The sequence below is a fragment of the Notechis scutatus genome, chromosome 5, assembly GCF_049901735.1.
Source record: "Notechis scutatus isolate UNSWTSFEM ecotype Mainland chromosome 5, rNotScu1.2, whole genome shotgun sequence".
Classification (NCBI taxonomy): domain Eukaryota; kingdom Metazoa; phylum Chordata; class Lepidosauria; order Squamata; family Elapidae; genus Notechis; species Notechis scutatus.
In genome coordinates, this window is record NC_142013.1 from 93,975,421 (window position 1) to 93,994,707 (window position 19,287).

The 19,287-nt window shown below is 40.9% G+C and overlaps 1 protein-coding gene across 5 annotated transcripts; it reads right to left on the reverse strand.

Moving 5' to 3' along the window:
- Positions 1-721: 721 nt before the first annotated feature.
- GPR180 (G protein-coupled receptor 180) lies at positions 722-17,475 on the reverse strand. Of its 5 annotated transcripts, none has more exons than XR_015749923.1 (10): positions 17,271-17,475; positions 12,003-12,161; positions 9,743-9,943; positions 8,276-8,456; positions 6,234-6,283; positions 5,349-5,506; positions 4,834-5,025; positions 4,398-4,475; positions 2,926-3,023; positions 722-1,893 (listed from the first exon to the last, which is right to left on the reverse strand). XR_015749923.1 is itself a non-coding variant. In XM_026668981.2 (9 exons), the coding sequence occupies exons 1-9, from the start codon at positions 17,422-17,424 to the stop codon at positions 1,735-1,737; spliced, it is 1,332 nt and encodes a 443-aa protein (XP_026524766.1). In that variant the 5' UTR covers positions 17,425-17,475; the 3' UTR covers positions 722-1,734. The 5 variants fall into 5 exon arrangements, 1 of the variants encoding a protein (XP_026524766.1); XR_015749925.1 differs by having other exon boundaries at positions 2,926-3,145; XR_015749924.1 differs by lacking the exon at positions 722-1,893 and adding an exon at positions 2,531-2,684.
- Positions 17,476-19,287: the final 1,812 nt, after the last annotated feature.

The window sequence follows — 19,287 nt, forward strand, 5'->3', positions numbered from 1 at the left end:
TTACTATAGCCACGATTCTCAATCTTTGCAATTTTAAAATAAGTGGACTTCAAGTCTCAGAATTCCCCAGCCAGCCGGGGAATTCTGGGAGCTGAAGTCCACTTATTTTAAAGTTGCGAAGGTTGAGAAACACCGACCTACAAATTCCAAAAGCTGAAATCAAATATTGGAAGATCTCCTGTCTACTCTCTAACTAGAAAAACTCCCAGCTTTACTAGGAATTGTGCTGAAGCAGCACTTTTGAAGACTAGACTGTCTGTGATTTTCAAGGATGCATTCCTAAAATTATGTTCAAGTTTGCACAATTTCGTATTTGTAGCCTGGGGCTTTCTTGAACTCCCCCCCCCTTGCGCAAGCTATTTCTGTGATAACTGCATTCCTGTTTCTGATAGTCCTGGTATGAGGATGGAGAAGTAGGAAGGCTGGATAAGGGATACCACAGTATTCTTATGTCTTCTTTTTCTTCTGGCAATTGAATCTACCAGAAAGGGCAGGAAGAAGAGAATGTCACAGAGCGATCCATTCCCCAAAGACAGTAAAATGCGGCAGTCTTGTGGGTGCAACTCAGAGCAAAGATGAACGGAAATATATTCTTAAAAGCGGGGTGGGGGGCTTAAAAGTTTCTTGTAGGCCACAATTGCAAGCATATTTTGAAAAAAGGCATTAGCCTTGAAATAAATAAAGCAGTTACTTAACAGGAATGTTCATTCTGTACAGGATATACTGTTCATAGGATTTTAATTTGGAGCAATAAATAGGCACTTTGATTAAAGTCTGCATTTACTGCAACAGCCTAAATGTACCACTGACAAGTGTTGCTCTATTACATCGGTTGGAAAATGGCAACCGCTCAGAACACAAACGCCAACATGAATTACAGCAAATCCAATGAATACTTTGTTTTTCAATTATTCAGAGAAAATTTAATCCTGATTAAGTATTCTTGGGCAGGAATTCATGGGTAGTTAATGACTGAAACTAACATTTGAAATGCTTCTATTAATTTAATCTGCAGCTATGGCTTAATTATGACTGAATTCTCTCAGGATTAAAACTGTAGTACTGCATCAACACATTTCCTTTTTTCCCCTCCTCAGTTTAGGAGGCATAAACCTGCTCCTTTTACAACCATGCTGCTCTGGTGTATTTTTTAAAAAAAAAACTTAAAGAGTTAGTTAATCACCCTTCTGTTCTTGTAAAATGTCAAACACAGAATTAAAATACAACTGGCAATCAAGCTAAAAACTGAACTACATCCAAGACTCAAGGCAAGAAAGTGATAATGAGAACTATTGTTCACTGTAAACATTATACACCGCTTTTATGGACCTATTAAAGTTTAAGTCCTATTAAACTTCTGCATACATTTTTTGTCTTAAAGCCACCTTAAACAAGATATGTACTGTATTATTTGAATTGCCGAACTCTTCCATCCAATTAGTTTAAATTTATCATTATCAAAATTTGAACTTTAATGCAAATGAGGCAGTTTTGGAGTGAAACGTGGCTAAAATCACAGTCATATTTATCCAAATAGCAAAAAAAAAAAAAAAAAAGGTTTGCTGATCACTATTTTTGATAAATTCCCATCACTTCTGTATTTGTTGTGATCCAGCGAGAGCAAAATGCTGTCTTCTAGTTATTTAGCTCATCTGGAGCTGAGTTACTGCTGAAAATAGCTGCTCTGTTTCCAAATCTTTATTGCACCATTGCCAAGAAATCTCCAAAGGGAACTCAGAAGTGATGCCGACTTTTATGTCCAGATGCTACTGTTAGCGGCAATGTCACTGAAGAGAGAGAGGACACTTCCCAGTAAAGACTATGGGAAACAAAGAGCCGGTACAGAAGGACCATGGAAAACAGCTGGCAGAGAATGACACCCATGGTAATAATCTAAGAGGGGACAATAACCAAAAAGTGAGTGAGTCAGAATAAGCTTTGTACAATAAACATACAATTTGTGTGAAATTTCTTAGATGTACAAAGGGGTGCAAGATCTCTTTAGACATAGTCAATAAAAGAATAAGCATATGTACCGGGGGCCAAGTTACTTTACTAAAAGATTTTTTATATGTTTGTTTGTGTCAGTTTATGTTTTTGAGAAGTATTGGTGAAACCTTTTAGAAACACAGAAAGAGAATGACGATAATCAAGTCAGAAAGAAATAGAGGACAAAGAGATGTTTTTATGCTCATTTAGAAATGGTTTAAAATAGAATTGTATTGTATAAGATAAGGTTTTATCTGACTTGTAAAATTTATAATGGAAAAAGGTTCAAATATGTAATGGTTGGTGATTTGTTTGTTTTTGAAATTAATAAAACTTGTTTAAAAAAAAAAAGAATAAGCATATGGCAAGGATACATTTTTTGTTCCTTTCACACTTTGCAAGTTGAAAGTTTCACTCTGAGATGCAGGGGAGGAGGAGAGTGGGAGGTACAATGAAATTGTGTTTTAACTAATTAATTGTAGGGATGGAGATGCCGGTATTCCCAAAGGCATGGAAAATCAAAGAGCACACCATCACAGCATTGTCATTTACATTGTTTAATTGAAGATGTCATTGCACAAATTATGCAAACTGCCACAGATTCTACTCTAGTGTCATGCCCACTTTGGAGTCTGAATCTGAGGAGGAAGACGAAAACAGCCATCAGGGACCAGGGGTGTGTGTGGCTCCGTTGGCTGTGGAGGAAACTGGGGAAGGGCAAAGTCAGGCTGGGCAGAGCAGGGGAGAGATAAAACAGGGGCAAGGGGGTTCAAGAGGAAGACCCAGGCCCACTTCCTCTTCATCCTGGGGCATGTAGGGAAAACGGAGAAGAGAGCAACGTGGGTTGCATGGCTTACAAGGGAGGAAAGGGCCCTGATTCCCTTCACAAAGCACACCTGGGGAGGGGCATTTGTCAGAAACAAACGTTGAGTTTACCTCATGTTGGCTGCTGTTATGTGAGTTCCTGGCATCCTCCCAACTGGTTTGATTTACTGCCGTGTTACTTCACTTCTGGAACTCCTTATCTTGCCCTGCTGGATTTATTACCTTATCTTGTCTTGCTGAATTCATAGTTTATAAAGTTTTTTGTTTAAAACATTTTAGACTGGAATATCTGCTGTCAAACGCTGTTACAGGTTCCTGGGAGAGTTTTTCTCTAGACCAGAAGGTAACCGGGACATTAGGGGCAAAGTTGGAGCTAATAAATTGTAGGGATGGAGCCCTAATTATTCTGGCTGTGTTGCCTTTGTGCCATGCCCCAGGTCATCACACCTAGTGTATGCAAAATCTGTAGCACTGGGGTCCAGAAAGCTGACATTTTATTTTACCATTGCATGTAACCAAACTCGGCTCACATGATGAAAAATCACTTCAGATATTCTATGTAGTGTCTCCAATTCATAATATCAGAAAAGTTATCATTCCAGACACTACACAAAAACATGGTTTGTTGAATAAGCTATAGAGGCTTATTCTATGTTAAGCCATTGTTATTTTCTAGCAATGATTTGCAAAATACAGGGCTTGGATTGGGTTCCCACATCATCAAAACTCAAGGACAAAAATTCAAATGCACCATTTTATAACTTGAAACTGGTCACAGAATTGTGGTTCTACTACTTCATCCCCATAGCACTAAAATACGGCTTAGCTTGGATTTAACCCAATGATTTCAGAAAATGTTCTTTACATCTGATTTCCCCAATGAACTTTGGTTTGCTTGGAAAGCTTTTCTTTGAACCAATCTTCATTCTTTCCTTTTGTACTTCGATTGTCAGGGCCAGATTCATGTTCCTGCCACTGATTTCCCAGAGCTGGTGGGGGGAGGGGGGGAGTTAAATTTCCACTGGACTGAGCCAGGCTATACAAGGAAGATTGAGGATGTACTTCAAAAATAGACAGGTCCAGCTTCTATTTGGGGAGGCAGCTGATGAGTTTTACGGAGTGACACCAGTGCTTTTGGTCATCTCTTTTTCCATTCAAAACTTTCCAGATCCCCAGATGCAAAACAACCCCTTGTTTTCTCCTCCCACTGGAGTTGGGGGAACTCTAGCAGGCCACAAAAGGCATGGCAGGAAGCCATTTTGAGCTTCTTTGCAGCACAATTTGCCCGTCTTTTATGGCCAACTCAAATAATCACTTTTCTCAGGAGTACCCTGTATCTGGCTTAACTAAACGCAGAATAAACACAAGGGGAAATATCCAGATGGCAATCATAATTTGCTTTTAAGGCCATCTTAGTGAAATGTATGTACAAGAACAAGGACTTTTAGGGCAACTATATGATTTAAGGTCTAGCAAAAAATAGCTAAATTAAAAAGTGTGGGCTTTATCACCAGAAAGGAGCATCATTCATGTCAGCGATTCTCAGTTCTAAAAAGCACCCCTAATATGTTGCATATACCAACCTTTTCCCGCTGATAATCTCTAAACATTAGAGATATAGTCACAAGCGTTGGGTGACATAAAAACCACAGAATACATCCCTGAAAAAGAGAAGACACATGTGGGTATCATCTAGAGATATCTGGCAGCATTAATAGTTTATGGACCTCCAGTGAGACACTTTCCCATTGTCAAAAGTCTTTTTTTTTAAAGGATTAACTATTCTAAATCAAGAAACAGAAAGCAGTAAGGATACTTAATGGAAGTATACCTTAAAAAAAATCTTTCCTGAGCAATTCAGAACTTTTTTATTTACACATATGCACACAAAAGGAGCCTCATTAAGATCATCCTGACTTACTTCTAAAGAAATATAATTATATATCTTTATATTTTCTTCAAAAGAGTTTCAGTGGGCTTTTTAAGAGAGTAGATAGGGTTTTCATGTAATGCACATACCTTTGTGAAAGTAATATAGAATTCTCTTTTTAGAGTACTCCTCTCAATTCGGATAATCTGGTAAAGTCCGCATCCTAACAACACAGCTAGACAAATTCTTAAGCCAAGGAGAAGTGCACCGGCTAAACTTTGATGTGAATGGTAACTATGGTGATTGGTATCCTCAAGCTGCTCCCAAATAAGCAGAATGCTCTGTAGAACAAGCCATATACCAAGAATAAAAATGATGCCTAAAGAAAATTTTGTTCAGAAGATACAACCACGATGGATCCACATTATTAGTTACGACCACCTCAGCTATAGCTTTTGCAGCATCTTCCAATTATGCTAAAATCAGGTGCAGAACCTGTCCAGCTTGCCTTTCATTTCATTTTCCTAAATAATCATTAACCCATTCTATTTGGGTAACATCATTTTTAACATATCTTATTAATGTTCAAGAATTATTAGCCACTACTAATCAGTATTTCAGTAAAGACAAAAAATAATAACAACAACCAAAAACCACCACAGACCTGTGTCACAACAGCAGTTATGGCAATGGCGGTGGATGCTGGACTGGAATCCCACTGGAGAGGTTTGCTCTGAGATTTCTTCATTCTACCAATTGCCCATCCCATGCAAAGACTCAGTAGCAGGTACAACATCTGCACCTGAGAGATTATGTCACACACTAAGGGGAAGGTCAAGAAAGGTTACACAGTTAAAGCATACATGATGGCATTAGGGATATCTGGCACATAGAAAGCTCTTGTGTAGGGCCTTAGTTCTGCAAAACGTTTCTAGAGGAAGCTTCTGCCCTTCAAACAGGTCCTTCAGGGCAGCCATTCCTTTGGGTGAACAGCTGAATGTTTACCATTCACACTCACTCTTTGCTATATTGAAATCAATTTTGGCTTCATTAGGAATGTTCTTTACTTTCATTCACTTCCCCCTAAATTTGGCAAGCCATTTTCAACTTTTGCAACAGAGCAAGTCACCTTTGGTGGTTAGCAATGTTTTCAAGAAGCCAAGAGTTCCCCAAATGATGCAAATAAATCATACTTGCCCAACCTCTCAATTTTCCAGCTATGCTGCCCAATGAGGAACGTTTTAATCTGTTCCCAACTATTTGGTTTAATCCCCTACTTAGTCTGAGAGCAATCAATTCAGCACGTTCAGGTTTGAGCAGACAAATGTATGATTACACTGTTAAGCATCTTTTGAAATAATCAAATATGTTGCTAGACAAAGCCCTGCCCTGCGTATTGACTGGTGGGATCCTACCAGCACCAGGCAGTATGTGGAAGTACAGGACATTAGTGCACTCCAAATAACACACGCAACAATTAAAGATATTAAACAACATTTCATGATATACCAGAGAAAACAAATACTCAACTTAGAAAAGATGTACTTACATTCTGCAAGGCTCCCCATAAAAGGCAATCCTACTCCATTTTTTGAATAACTAATGTAAACGAAAGAAAATTATTTTCAAAAGCTCATTCTGTTAAAAAGTCCAATGCTTCACACACAACATTAGAATTGTGCACCACTTCAGATTCCAAAGTAAAAGGTTCTTCTCAGTCTGCCACTTCCCTGAGCCAAACAAGGCTTTTCTTAGGATGTGAAGTAGCGGTGAAAGGGGCTATACGATGCTCGGACAGATGTAGCTGCTCTCAGGAGTTGGCAGCAGGTCTTACTTTTGCACTCTGTGCTCAGAAGCACATTTGCTCTTTCAAATGCAAAGGGCCCACACAATAATGACAAATAATCTTTCTGGACACACACACATACATGCATATGTGTACACACACACACACACGTTATTTGCAGAATGTGTTAAAGGTAATCCATAGCAAAAGAAATAGAGATTGGATTACAAAGAGCACGTTTAAGGCTGCTTACACTGCAATATAATTTGGCCACTGCAATTGCTATTGAGAAACTTTTGCACTCAGCTTCCTTTTGTCCTAATCAGACTCCCTCTTTATTCCTTTCTTCATAGATGTTACTTTACATTTAAATTTACATGAAGCTAGTTTACATTTACTGTGTTGAGAAAAAAATATATTAAAAGAAAGATGGAATGCATTCCAACCCTGGTTCATAATGTATTTGCATTATTTCAAGGAACCCATCGTAAGAAACTCTATTTAAGATTAAAGAAGTGAATTTGAAAAGAAACTGAAGTAGGAACGTGCAGCCACAAGAAAAGATGATTATGGGCAAACCACAAAACAATTCTGCGGGGTTAATATCAGGAAACAATAATGAGAAATTTGATTCTTTGTCCTAATGCTCCGTGAAACCAGTTTTGTTAAAATTAGAGGTCACTGAATAAGCATCCCCTTAGAGCAGGAGAGTCAAACTTGTGGTCTGCGGGCTGGATGCATCACACGCTGGCAACCCCTACCTCCGTTTTAGCAAAGGGGGAAAAAGGTTGAGATATGTTACGTGACGATGTGTCATCGCGAGTTTGACATCCCTGCCTTAGAGTGATATTTCCCCTAGCAAATTGGAGAAAGAAATTCAGTATGATAGAAGCCTGGTCTGCTTAGAACAGTGGTTCCCAACCTTTTTCTCGCCCCACACCCCTAAAGAAATTTCACTCGAACCTCGCACCCCCTGAAATAAATAATAAATAAAAATGCCAACATATAGCCAATATCCTATTATTTACCTGGACTTTTCTCGCACCCCCTGGAATATTGTCTCGCACCCCCGGTTGGGAACCCCTGGCTTAGAAGTACGAATTACCTGCATGCCTCTGAATGGCTTCCATATCACTGTGAGAATGCACAGTATAACCGCAAGCAATCCATGCACTCTGCAATGAATGCTGCTATCTCAGATCACTCAGATACACCTGATGGCATCAAGAAGAAGGGCCTTGTCTGTGGTGGCTCCCTCCCCTCTGGAATATCATCCCTCCCGAGATTATAATGGCCCCTACTCTGACACTCTTTCGGAAGACCCTGAAGAAATGGTTTTGCCAGGGGGCCTGGGGAAACCAGAATGGGATGGAGCCCATTAAATGGCTGATATGAGTGTGTGTTGTCACTGAGGGGGGTTATTACTTTATTATTATTATTATTAATTTTTATTATTATTCACTCTACATTGTTTTTATTTTCTGTAAGCCACCTAGAGCCGCCGTGAGCGAGTAAGCGGCTATATACATTTTTCAAAATAAATATTCTTTCTCCAAATAAATACTGTACAGTGACTTAGCTTGCTTGCCTCTGTATGCTGGAGCAGAAAGAAAGTTTAGGCCTAAGCAGCAAAGCCTAGGATTTTTGAAAGGAATCATTTGAGGTTTAGGCCTTCAGAGCAAAGCTAGCTGGGAAAGCTAGAAATTCTTGTTAGTAAAGGTTGCTGCTGGAAGCCTAAGATAGCAGACAAGAGCAACAGTTTATAGGGATTCAGCTGAAGTCCTTTCCGTGGGATCTCAATTTACCTTGAAAAATGCAGATAGTTTGCAAGAGCTGAAGCTGCTTGCAGGAGCAAAACTACAGAGAGCACTTTGAGCACCGTGTGCATAGGTCCCCCTTTCTTAATTGTTTGCCACAAGGACTGAGCGTAAATGCAGGCAGCAACAAAATAACCCAGGACAAGTAGGAAGAAGAACTCATGTAAGCCTGTGAACAGAAAAAAACAATGTTCATTCATTTCTTTGACAATGAATGCCTTGTTTCTTATAAACCTTGTTTTCCTGCCTTCTCTCTAATGAAAAACCTGACAACTCCCAGAGCAACTTCCAATTAAAACACATTTGGCTACAGCTTAGTAACAACGGAGAACAGCAGCCAATTTGAAGTTTAAGAATAACCAGTTTCATCTTGGACTAAAAGATGCAGGGGGCATTCCAGAAATAAGTTCCACTGCAGAAAAGGCTCTTCGTGAGGGGACTTTGAGAGGTTCATTAGGTCTTCAAAAGACCACCACCAAAGGAGATAGAATGCTAACAGAGATGAAGATATGTGATAGGGTTTCCATATCATGCGTGCTGGGGAATTCTGGGAGTTGAAGTGCGGGTTCACATAGCTTAAGTTGCGTATAGATTGAGAAATGCTGCAACAGGGATTGGGAATTACATGTAACAGGGAAAACTCAGTTTTCCTTTTGATTTCAAAATACAATCTGTTTCATTATGTCTGCCTAATCATCCTTCTTTTGAAGAACCACCATCTTCAAGATTGTTCTTCAGACTAAATATGGCAAGTAGGGCAGCCTTTGTAAAAGCAGCAGCTAAGAGCGAGGTGTTTTGTCTTACCACTAGATGTCACTGCTGCAATACTTTAAAAAGTGATGTAAAATGTAACTTTAATTTACATCAGGCAACACTTTTTGAGGTAAACCGAACTAACAAATTGTAGGCTCTATAATTCATATTCTTTTCTCTGTTCATTAAGTTGCTATGGGAAGACAGTCACATGATGCAAAAAAAGGACAAAGTTTTTTGTTCGTTTTTGCAATCAAATATGCCTTTCTTTCTGGAACTGAATCCAAACAGCTACTGAATGTTAAATGTTAAACCCCAAGGCTTAAATGTTTGACCATCCCAGATTGCACTATTGCTTCTCAATCCATTCAACACAGTTAAAAGAAACATACAGTTATGGCACTGTACCATACCTGTATTTCAGCAAATATAAGGACAAAAATTACATTTATTTTCAAAGTAAAAAAGTCAAACAGATATTTTGGATTATTTGCCTGTACAAGAAAAAAAAAGGGAAAAAACTAGCTTTATGATCCTACAGTCTGGTTAAAGCAATCAACCCATTTTAACTTCTTATTAAATGAATACACTTTCATAGATTTGGAGAAATGCTTCTTCTCCAACAATGTACTTCCATTAAATTGGTCACATCTTCATTCTATTTCTCACAAAGCCCACTTCGTATCAAGAGAAATACCTTACCTGATTCCCCTGCACTGAAGTGATCTAATGGATTCCGTTCTGTATCTGGATTTAGTAGCACCATTTCAAATGGAATATCCTCAGATTCAGAGTCTTCATATGTCTCCACACAGGTAAACTTGTCGACATAAAATACATACCACGTGTCTGGATAAGGGATCTGGGATACTGTTATATTTTGTTCGGTGGAGTTCACGTTCACTTTAAAAAAATACATTAAAGTCACTATCTCCAGGAAACTTTTAGTGGTAAGAAATTTCTAGCACTCAAGAAATTTTTCATGTTTGGCTATGGCTAAGGGGCACATTCATATTGTTGAAAGTACGTGTGCCAATATATATGCTAGAATATATATACCAATAAAATGTATGAGTATGTTTATAATGTAAATGTAAATACATTATATTTAAAGACCATACCAACTCATTACATATCATAGGGCAAGAATCATCCCCAGTTAGTCACTTTTAACCACCTTTAGGCCAAATAAAAAACTAAATGCACTTAATTATGAACATCATAATGAATAGTCAATTACAGTAAAATGTTATTTAATTAGAAAAAAATACTTCAGTGATTCAGGGGCACGATAAAGACTTTGCCTGAAGAAAAATCCACTTTGAATCCCTGACTTCATGTCAGGTTAGAAAAAAAAACAAGAGATTAAAACGCAGGAGTTAATCTGTGCAAAAAATACTGAGCCAGCTCTAACTCAGTATAAAGCTGCTTAAGTTACAAAATATGATCAAATCTCCATGTGACTTATTCTAAACAGACCAAAAGCCAGTTTATTCATTTTGAAAGTAATTTGGGAAGGAAGTAAATATATAATAGCCAGGATATGGCACTTTTTAAAATCTGCCAATGTCAGTGTATAATTAACTATAGGTACTGGTGGTAAACTACTATTAACATTTTTTATTAGTATATCAGTTAAGAATTATCCTGATTATGACCACTTTGAAATAAACTATCTGAGGATTTAATAATTATAAAATATTTGTGGTCCACAAAAATTGATATTAGCTTTTGTAATCTGATTTCCTAGTTTCATTTTCTTTAGTTGAACAAGGAAACAAAGGGACTCTTTTCATGTTTTTTTTTAAAACTAGACATTTTATTTTATGCTACCATAATTATAGGTTTAAATATTAACACTTGCAATATGCAAAAATAGCCAATTGCATCATTGAATGGTTTTTAAAAAATGCTTTTAAGTCAGCTGTACGGGTAACCATTTTCAATTCACTGAGAAAATTTAGAAACAGAAGGAAATATGAGCATTTTAAAAAAATGTGGCAAAATGGAAGATTATTAGTTGTGTGATTGAGAACAACTGTTTGCTTGGGGTGGGAGTGGCTCACCTCTCAAATCTTCCCACCCTGAACAAAATGGCAGAAAAGGTCAAAAGACCTTGCCCCTTCTCATGACTTCACAGCAACAGAGGGATAGCCTTCTGCCTCCTCCTTCTCCCTCTGGCAGCCTGGAAGTCCAAGGATAGCCTCTGGCCCTTCCAAAATTATCTATCTCCAATGTAGCTTTTTGCATTCTAATATCTGTTGTGGTTAAAAGTCTAGTGGGGAGAGCTTTACACTGGCTTCAAAGACAGGCTAAAATGCTAAGTCTCCAAGTGTTAGACCTGACTTAATAGCACCTGATTAATCTACACTAATCGGCATTATGTTATCACATTTTGTATTTAATCCAAAAGAGAAGAGTAAATATTAACATTTGCCTGGATTGCAAGCATTAACAGATTAGAAACGTTTCCCTTCTATGAATTTATCCTAGGTGCTGTGTTTTGTCAACAATTAGAATCTCAACTCTGATGAACTTTATCGGGATTTCCAAAACAAGAATGGCCATGCTGGGGATAAGCAGGATGTAACAATCCTCTATTATCTAAATGAAAAAAGGACATTTAGAATCAAATAGAGCATTCACTTGTGAAGATCAGGAATTACACATATAATCTGTGAAACAAAACACTAGAACTGAACAATGAAAAGTGAAATGTATGTATATAGAAGTGAATATGTAAGGAAGCAGAACAGGTGTGATTGTAGAAAGATTTCATAACTGGTATAGCTAGAAGTCAGTGTGCCTTTAGCTTGCTATTTCCAAGCCTCTTGGTGCAAGTATCCAAGTACTTAAACTGCCACTAAAATGTTTTACTAAGGATTAATCTATGATCGGCCAATGAGTATAAGCAGGCTATATAATGGCTCAATACATTAATGACACCTGTGCGCAGACTTACTTATCAACTGAGCTTTAGCCAGTTTTTCTTTACAGCTGTAATCCTGCTGGCTTTCTTGAAGCTTTAGCCATTCCTGAGCTTGAAAGAGATGAAGCTTTGCTTCTTTTCCAACAGCAGTTGCCACGTTGTTGATTCTGACATACAGAAGAGCACAATCACCTTGATATTTAAAAAGAAATCAAATTCTGTTATACAGATAGAAACATGAGCAAGAGAAACATTCCAATTTAATGGAAAGGCAATTTAATGCTTATAAGACGTACTTTCTATTGCATATTTACCAGTTGCATTTATCATTTGCATAGCATGATCATTTTTTAAAGGTCTGTCTATGCTGAAAGGTGTCAAAAATCCAGTGAATTCAATTTTCTCCTCTGCCATATGTACTATGTGCTTAGGACAGCTTTTCAAAAGCAGGGATAACTTTTGTTTCATTTTGAAGAGCCAAGGGATGATCGGAACAAGTGTTTTCCGTCTTGAAAAAGACTAAACTCTGGCCTATTGCAATTATGTACCATAAAGCAGAAGAGGACAGAATTTGAGACAGAAAGATCAAACCCATCACATGTGCTTCCACCCATATTGTACTTATGGTGACCATATTTCATTAGGAAAAATAAATTGGAGAAAGGGGCAAACCTGAAAGAGGTTTGTGGGTAATTGTTTATTTTTCAATAATGTTGGTTTACAAAAGAAAATTGAATATGGCTGTACAACTGTACAAAATGCAATTTCTAATAAAGGACAGTTTCTGATAAATCTGGGGGGAATCACCCTTTTCAATTTAACTTCCACCTCACCAGATGACCTTAAGCAGGAAAGTTAGTAAATTACAACCCTCCCTCCCAATATTTCCTTTAAGAGTTGGATAAAATCAAGTTGTATTTGAATGTGTAGTTTCACAGACATCTCCATGTTGTTTTCTTGGCAATAGTACAGAGGTCTATTGTTACTGTCTTCTTCTGGATGCTTTCAACTCATGCTATACCGTCCATGCCAAAGTCAACCAGACCCAACCTTAAACTGGGTTTAGAGTTTATACAGCTGCAATAGCTTTTGCACTTCAAGATACAAGCCAATACATATTTATGACTGGTAATAAAAAGTTACCTATAAAATAATTAGTACTGGTCTAGTTGTTTCTCTCTCTCCCTCCTTCCCTCCCTCCCTTTCCTAACTGGGACCCATGCCATGAAGGGCTGTAAAGGTGATCAATGACACCTTGAATTGCACCCAGAAGCAGAGCAGCAGCCAATACAGGTTGTGGAACAGAGATGATACAAGGGCCATTCTTGGGGCACCCAAAATTGCCTGCGCCGCCACTCTCTACACCAGCTATAGCCTCCGAATGCTCCTCAAGGATACCTTCATGTAAAGTGCATTACAGCAGTCCAACTGTGCAATGACCAGGGACTGAACAACTGAGCACAGGCAATCCTGATCCAAGAAAGGCTGCAATTAAAGCACAACACAAAGTTGTGCCAAGGCTTTCCTAGCTGCGACTGCCACCTGCTCCTCAATCCTGGAGCATCATGGTCGATGGTATTTGAAAGCTGCCAAGAGGTCAAAGAGAGCAAGGATGGCTGCATTACTTCATCCTGCTCTCACCAGAGATCATCCACAAACACAACCACTTTGATGGGGCTCTGTTAGTACTTTCTATAAACCTCAACAACTAGCTTTCCAGCTTTCCTTTTCTGAAATGTCAGTCAAGGTTAATAGCCTTCCTGCTCTCCATTATCTGCCTGGGAAAAATATTTAGTGAGCAAGTGGATCAATCAAATCACAGCAGGAATGTCTGCAAGTATAGAACTGAAGCAACAACTCTCACCTCCAGGATTTCTCCTTAAGGAAAAATGATCAGGAAAATATTGACAAAGGTCCCCCATTAATTTTACTTTATACTTACTTTACAAGCCAAACAATTTGTCACCCCCCCCCCCAAAAAAAAAATGCTTACCAATTTATGGTTACCAGAAAAGGCACAATTAGATATTTTGCTTACTGTTGCTGCTCATGTTTGTCAGACTGGCCATAACTTAAACCTCTAAATAGAAATGATCCTTGGCTCCATTTTTTGAAAAAGGCGTAGTTTTATTAGAGGTCAAGTGTATTGCATAACCAGGACTGAGAATTGTGTGCCCAAATCCCTAAGTTCTACTCCCCATTCCCCCCCGCCTGCAACTGACCCTAGCTGTCAACCCCACTATAACCAATCAAGTCCATGCAAGATATTTTCACAATGGTCAGTCCAAGTGCACCTTGGTATGCGGCTTGCTTCTCCTTCCAGCTTGGTGACTTTGGGGCAGCATCTCAAGGAGGTACAGTCTCTACTTTAGATTTCCCAAGCATCCCCCCTCCCCACAATTCATAGCAGTCTGTCACCACATAACAGCGAAGCACAGCAAACACAAGGTGACAGCTGACAGTTTTACTTTATACTGGGTTCCAACAAGCTTTTCTTCCTCTGGAGCTTCACTAGATGCCTCTATCAGGACAGAAGAGGATGGAAGGTTTGGTCCATATTCTGTCATATTCCTGACTTGCTCAGAACTGCTTGCAACTTCTGGCTTCCAGGTCAGTGCTTGTTAAGTGTTTCTTCTCTGCTTGGGAGAGCTTAACTTTCTTATCTTGCCGCTATAATAACCCAATGAACAGCAGTACTAGGCTGGCCCAACATTGTGCTGGAGAATCAAAAACTGCCCTGCAAACTGATGGCAGGGTGCTCCAACTGAGATATTTATCATCAAGTAAATTGCATTATTCCAGCAATTAGGGGCAAAAAACACTTGTGTGAGTTACTTCCAAAATAATCAGTTCATGAAAGTCACAGGTGGTAGGCAAGATTTGACATTCCTTCTTGCAAAGGAACTCATGTAATGAACTAAATTCATAAAGTGCTCACAACTGAATGGTGTAGTGGTCACCCAGCTGCTAGAAAATACTGAGCAGTATTGGAAGTCTGAAACAGAAGCTATGAGATACAGGGAGATCACATTCTCTGTGACCACAATGGCATTCACAGATGACTTTATATATGGAAAAGCTCACAATCTTTCAAAACTAACCCTAACCCTAGGCTAAGAAGGTGGCTGCTGTATTATATGTAAACCTAACATCAACCTATCAATTACTGTGCTTCTCTCTCAGAGCCAAAATGTTTATGAAGATTCTACAAAAATAGTATAATTCACCAAAAATATTTCTTTGCATAGGCAAGAACACATTTGCCAGTTCTGCTAAATTCCTAGTCAAAGCTTGGTAACTGAAGCAAGGCAAATAAAATGGAGCCTACAGCAGTGTGACCAGCTAAAAGAGGTTTTAGAGGCCCCAAATGAGCAACATAGCAACCAGCTGCACCTTGGGGGAAAAGGCTGATCCCAAAGGAAACCACACAGAGTGAGATTAAGGAGAACTGAGGCAGACTACCATGACTTTCCAGTGCAGAAGTATAGGTAGTCCTTGATTTATGACTACGATTGAACCCATAATTTATGTTGCTAAGTGAGAAATTTGTTCACAACTTTTCTTATCACTTTTGTTAAGCAAATCACTGCATTGTTAAATTAGTAACCTGGTTAAGTGAATCTGGCTTCCCCATTGGCTTTGCTTGTCAGAAGGTCGAAAAAGATGGTCACATAACCCTGGGACACTGCAACCTTCATAAATATGAAGCAGTTGTCAAACATCCCAATATAAATCAGATGACCATGGGGATGCTGCAAACTGTAGTAAGTGCGAAAAACGGTCGTCATTTTTTTCCAGTGCTCTTTTAACTTCAAATGGTCACTAAACGAATTGCCTTAAGTTGAGGACTAGCTATAAACTCTTTCCCGGAAGGCAATAAAGACCCACTTCCACACACAGCCAAGGAAACCATAGCTCAACTCAGAGGCAATTTTACTTTTGCAGTCATGAGGATGCACAGTAGCCCTTAGCGGCCTAGGGCAGGGGTCTGTAACCTTTAAACACTCAAAGAGCCATTTGAACCCATTTCCTACAGGGAAAAAAAAAAACCTGGGTGGGTGTGGCCAACTTGATGTCACTCATTCCCATCAAGGGACAGAAGAAGCTTCAGCCAGAGTGAGGTGCCAGAGAATCAGCCCCCGACCACTTCTTCATCCCTGCTGTCACTCTTACCTTCTCAGGCCAGGCAAGGGAGGGGAGGGCAAGAGGTGGGGCCAGCCAGTGATGGGTCAGGGAGCCGCCTCAGAGGGCCCGAAGAGCCACGGGTTGCTGACACCTGGCCTAGGGGAACAATGAAGAATATTTGTAGCTCAGGGTTGATATGAGAAGTCCTTGGTGCTCTCTGAGTTTACTTGTTTTCTTGCAGACATTTCATTACCCTAACTAGGTATCATCATCAGTGCTAGTAAGGGGTGTGGTTTGCTGTCAATTTATATTCTAGTGTCTTGCTTGTGTGGGTGTAGGTGGTCTTAGAGATTATTTGGTTGGGCTGTTTACTGACGGCTCTATGGCAGTTTCTTGACGGGGGTATTGTTTACAGGTAGTCCTTGCCTCACAACAGTTTGTTTAGTGACCATTCAAAGCTACAAAGGCACGGGAAAAAGCAACTTGTGAACCACGTTTCACACCGACGACCGTTGCATCCCCACGGTCACAGGATCCAAATTCGGATGCTCGACAACCGACTCATGTTTATGACGGTGGCAAAGTCCCTGTGTCATGTGAACCCCCTTTTGCAAACTCCTCCCAAAGTCAATGGGGAAAGCAGATTCACTTAACCGGGGTACTCACTTAACAACTGCAGTGATTTGCTTAATAAAGGTAGCAAAAAAGTCGTAAAATTGGGGGGGGGGAGGGCAAAATTCACTGAACCAATTTCTCACTTAGCACCATAAATGTTGGGCTCCACTGTGGTCGTAAGTTGAGGACCAGCCGTACTTGATGGTTGGTCCCACGAAAAGCTCCAAAATTTTGTCCGCCACCACCTCCTCCTCCTCCTCCTCCAAAGACACGTGTCGTCCTCGGGAGAAGAAGGTGCCTACAGCTGCAGAAAAAGTGCCCATTCTGGCCCGTGTCCTCGCAGTCCGACTTCGCCCCACGACAGGCCTCGGGCTCCCAGGAAGAAGCGGCTCTCCCCCCCGAGAATGTGTGTGTGTGTGTGTGGGGGGTGTTATTTCCACGAAAAACACGCGTGGAGCGGCAGGTAACCCACTCGGGTCGGTCCCACGAGCCAGCCTGTCACGGCTCACCCGTCAAGCCGCTCCGCTTTCCCTTCGCTTCTTGCCCCCGCCGAACTCTTACCTCGGAACTGGAACCGAGCCACCACTTGGCCGGCCCGGGCGCGGGCCGTGGCGCTGGAGAAGCCGCCGTGGACGGTCTTGGCTTGAGCCCCGCGCATCCAGGCGCAGCTGCCGCTCCAGAGCGCGACCCAGACGAAGCACAGGAACCGCTCCATGGCTTCTCCGGCACCCCGCCGTCACCTCTCCCTCATCCCCACCACGTCTGCAACTCGCCCTGAGGCGAGCGGAAACCAGGCGGAACCAGGAAAGGAGCGGCAGCCAATGGGAGAGGGGGTTTTACCGGGAGGAGGCCAATGAGAGGGCCTTCCCGAGGAGGGCGGGAGGGCAGGGCAGGGGGAGGGGCCGTTGCCACGCGCCAGCCTCTCGCAAGGAGGACTTCCAACTGGCATTCGGGAGACGGTTGCTAGGAACGCTCCACCCGCCGGGTTCCTGAAGTTGGATGGGATTGGTGGAGGGGGAGGAGGGGGCGGGGCCACCGCGGCCAGGGCAGGCAACGTCTGTGGTGGTAGTGGTGGAGATGGAGTTTACCCAGGAGGACATCTAGTCGAGCCCCGGTTTTAAACTTCTCGTTTAGGATCCCGAGGGGCGCTCTTCCCATGCAGCCGAAGATCTTCGAAGACCCAATTCTGAGCCCGCGTGGCTTAAATGTCCAGCAGCGCCATTTAACTCCTGTTTGTCCCAAATACGAATATGAATCAAAAGTGCTTTTAAATATTAATTCGAATGGATTTGAATGATTCTGTTTTGGGGAGGAGCAGAAAAGGGTAACATCATAAGGGAAGTTTTGTAGAAGTGTCTTGTCCTATTCCTCTTTAGCTTACATATGTCTTGTGTGCCAGACTAAATTATTTAATGTATCGTTATTACTTAAATGGCGAGCTCGGAGAGCAAACCACGGCCAAAAATCTAAAACCCGACCTACAAATATTTTCTATCATTTGAAGGCTATTATTCCATCTCAGAAATCTACAGTAAGTCCTTTATACTAAATGAACTCGCCGGTCCTCGAAACCTCGAAACTCCTTAACACATTGAATGCTGGCTTTAGATCAGCAGCTGGAAGGAGAGCTTCCCGAGTTTGTGTCTCTTGGAATATCCCTGCCTGTTTTATTGAGAAGTTTGATGGTTTTAAGTTCCCAAAACATTTTTAACCTGGCCAAAGAACAGCCTGGACACGCTTTTGTGAAATCTGCTCCTCTTGTTTGGCTTCCAACATTTGGTTTCCTTTTTCCTGGATATTGTCTATGGAGATTCCTCAGTCACTCATGTCATGGTTGTCCCAAAGGTGCTTTTTTCTTTCTTTCAAGAGGCAACTGGGCTTTGTTTCACTTCTAGTACAAGAAGCTTCAACTCTGACAGGACAGTGGAGAATGGAAGGATTTATATTCCTTGCAGACAGCTGGCCATTTGCATCCTTTTAGAGCAAGGCTCTTCAAACTTGACAGCTTTAAGACTTGTGGACTTCAACTCCCAGAATTCCTCCTCCAGTAATGTTAGCTCAGGAATTCTGGGAGTTGGAGTCCACAAGTCTTAAAGCTGTCAAGTTTGAAGAGCCTTCAAAATAAACGGTCGCTGAAGCAACTTGAAGTTCGTCTGTATCCTCAGGGTTACCTGAGTAGTGCTCCTGCCTCTTTTTTTCCAAGACTTTCATTCCCCACCATCCAGTCAGAGTTGAAGAAGCTTCTTGGATGAGAAGCGAAACGTTTTGAAAGAAAAACCAGCCAGTCCAGTTGCTTCTTGAAAAAAAAAAAAAAGCACCTTCGGGACTTTCTCCTAGTATGGCGTAGTTGTGCAAAAAGTGCCCTGTTCGGTATTAACTGCAAAGACGTGGGATTTGGAGCTCTTAACGGGGATTAATAGAGCAATCATAGGCTCGCGGGCGCCACGTTGGAGAAGTGGCAAAGTCTCCGAACAGGGCGCCAAAATGGGCCTCGCGGCTCTTCGGGCCTCGCGCACGCGTGCGCGAAAACGAGAGAGAGAGAGAGAGAGAGAGAGAGAGAGAGAGAGACGGGTGGCCC

What these genes read in the sequence shown, in the direction of transcription:
- GPR180 (XM_026668981.2), bottom strand. Translation starts at nt 17,424, where the DNA reads ATGGAGCGGTTCCTGTGCTTCGTCTGGGTCGCGCTCTGGAGCGGCAGC. An exon ending in TCTATATTACTTTCACAAAG is followed by an intron (nt 4,476 to 4,833) that starts GTATGTGCATTA and finishes TCTCTTTTTCAG; the next exon opens with GGATGTATTCTGTGGTTTTT. An exon ending in GAGATTATCAGCGGGAAAAG is followed by an intron (nt 1,894 to 4,397) that starts GTTGGTATATGC and finishes GTCCCCTCTTAG; the next exon opens with ATTATTACCATGGGTGTCAT.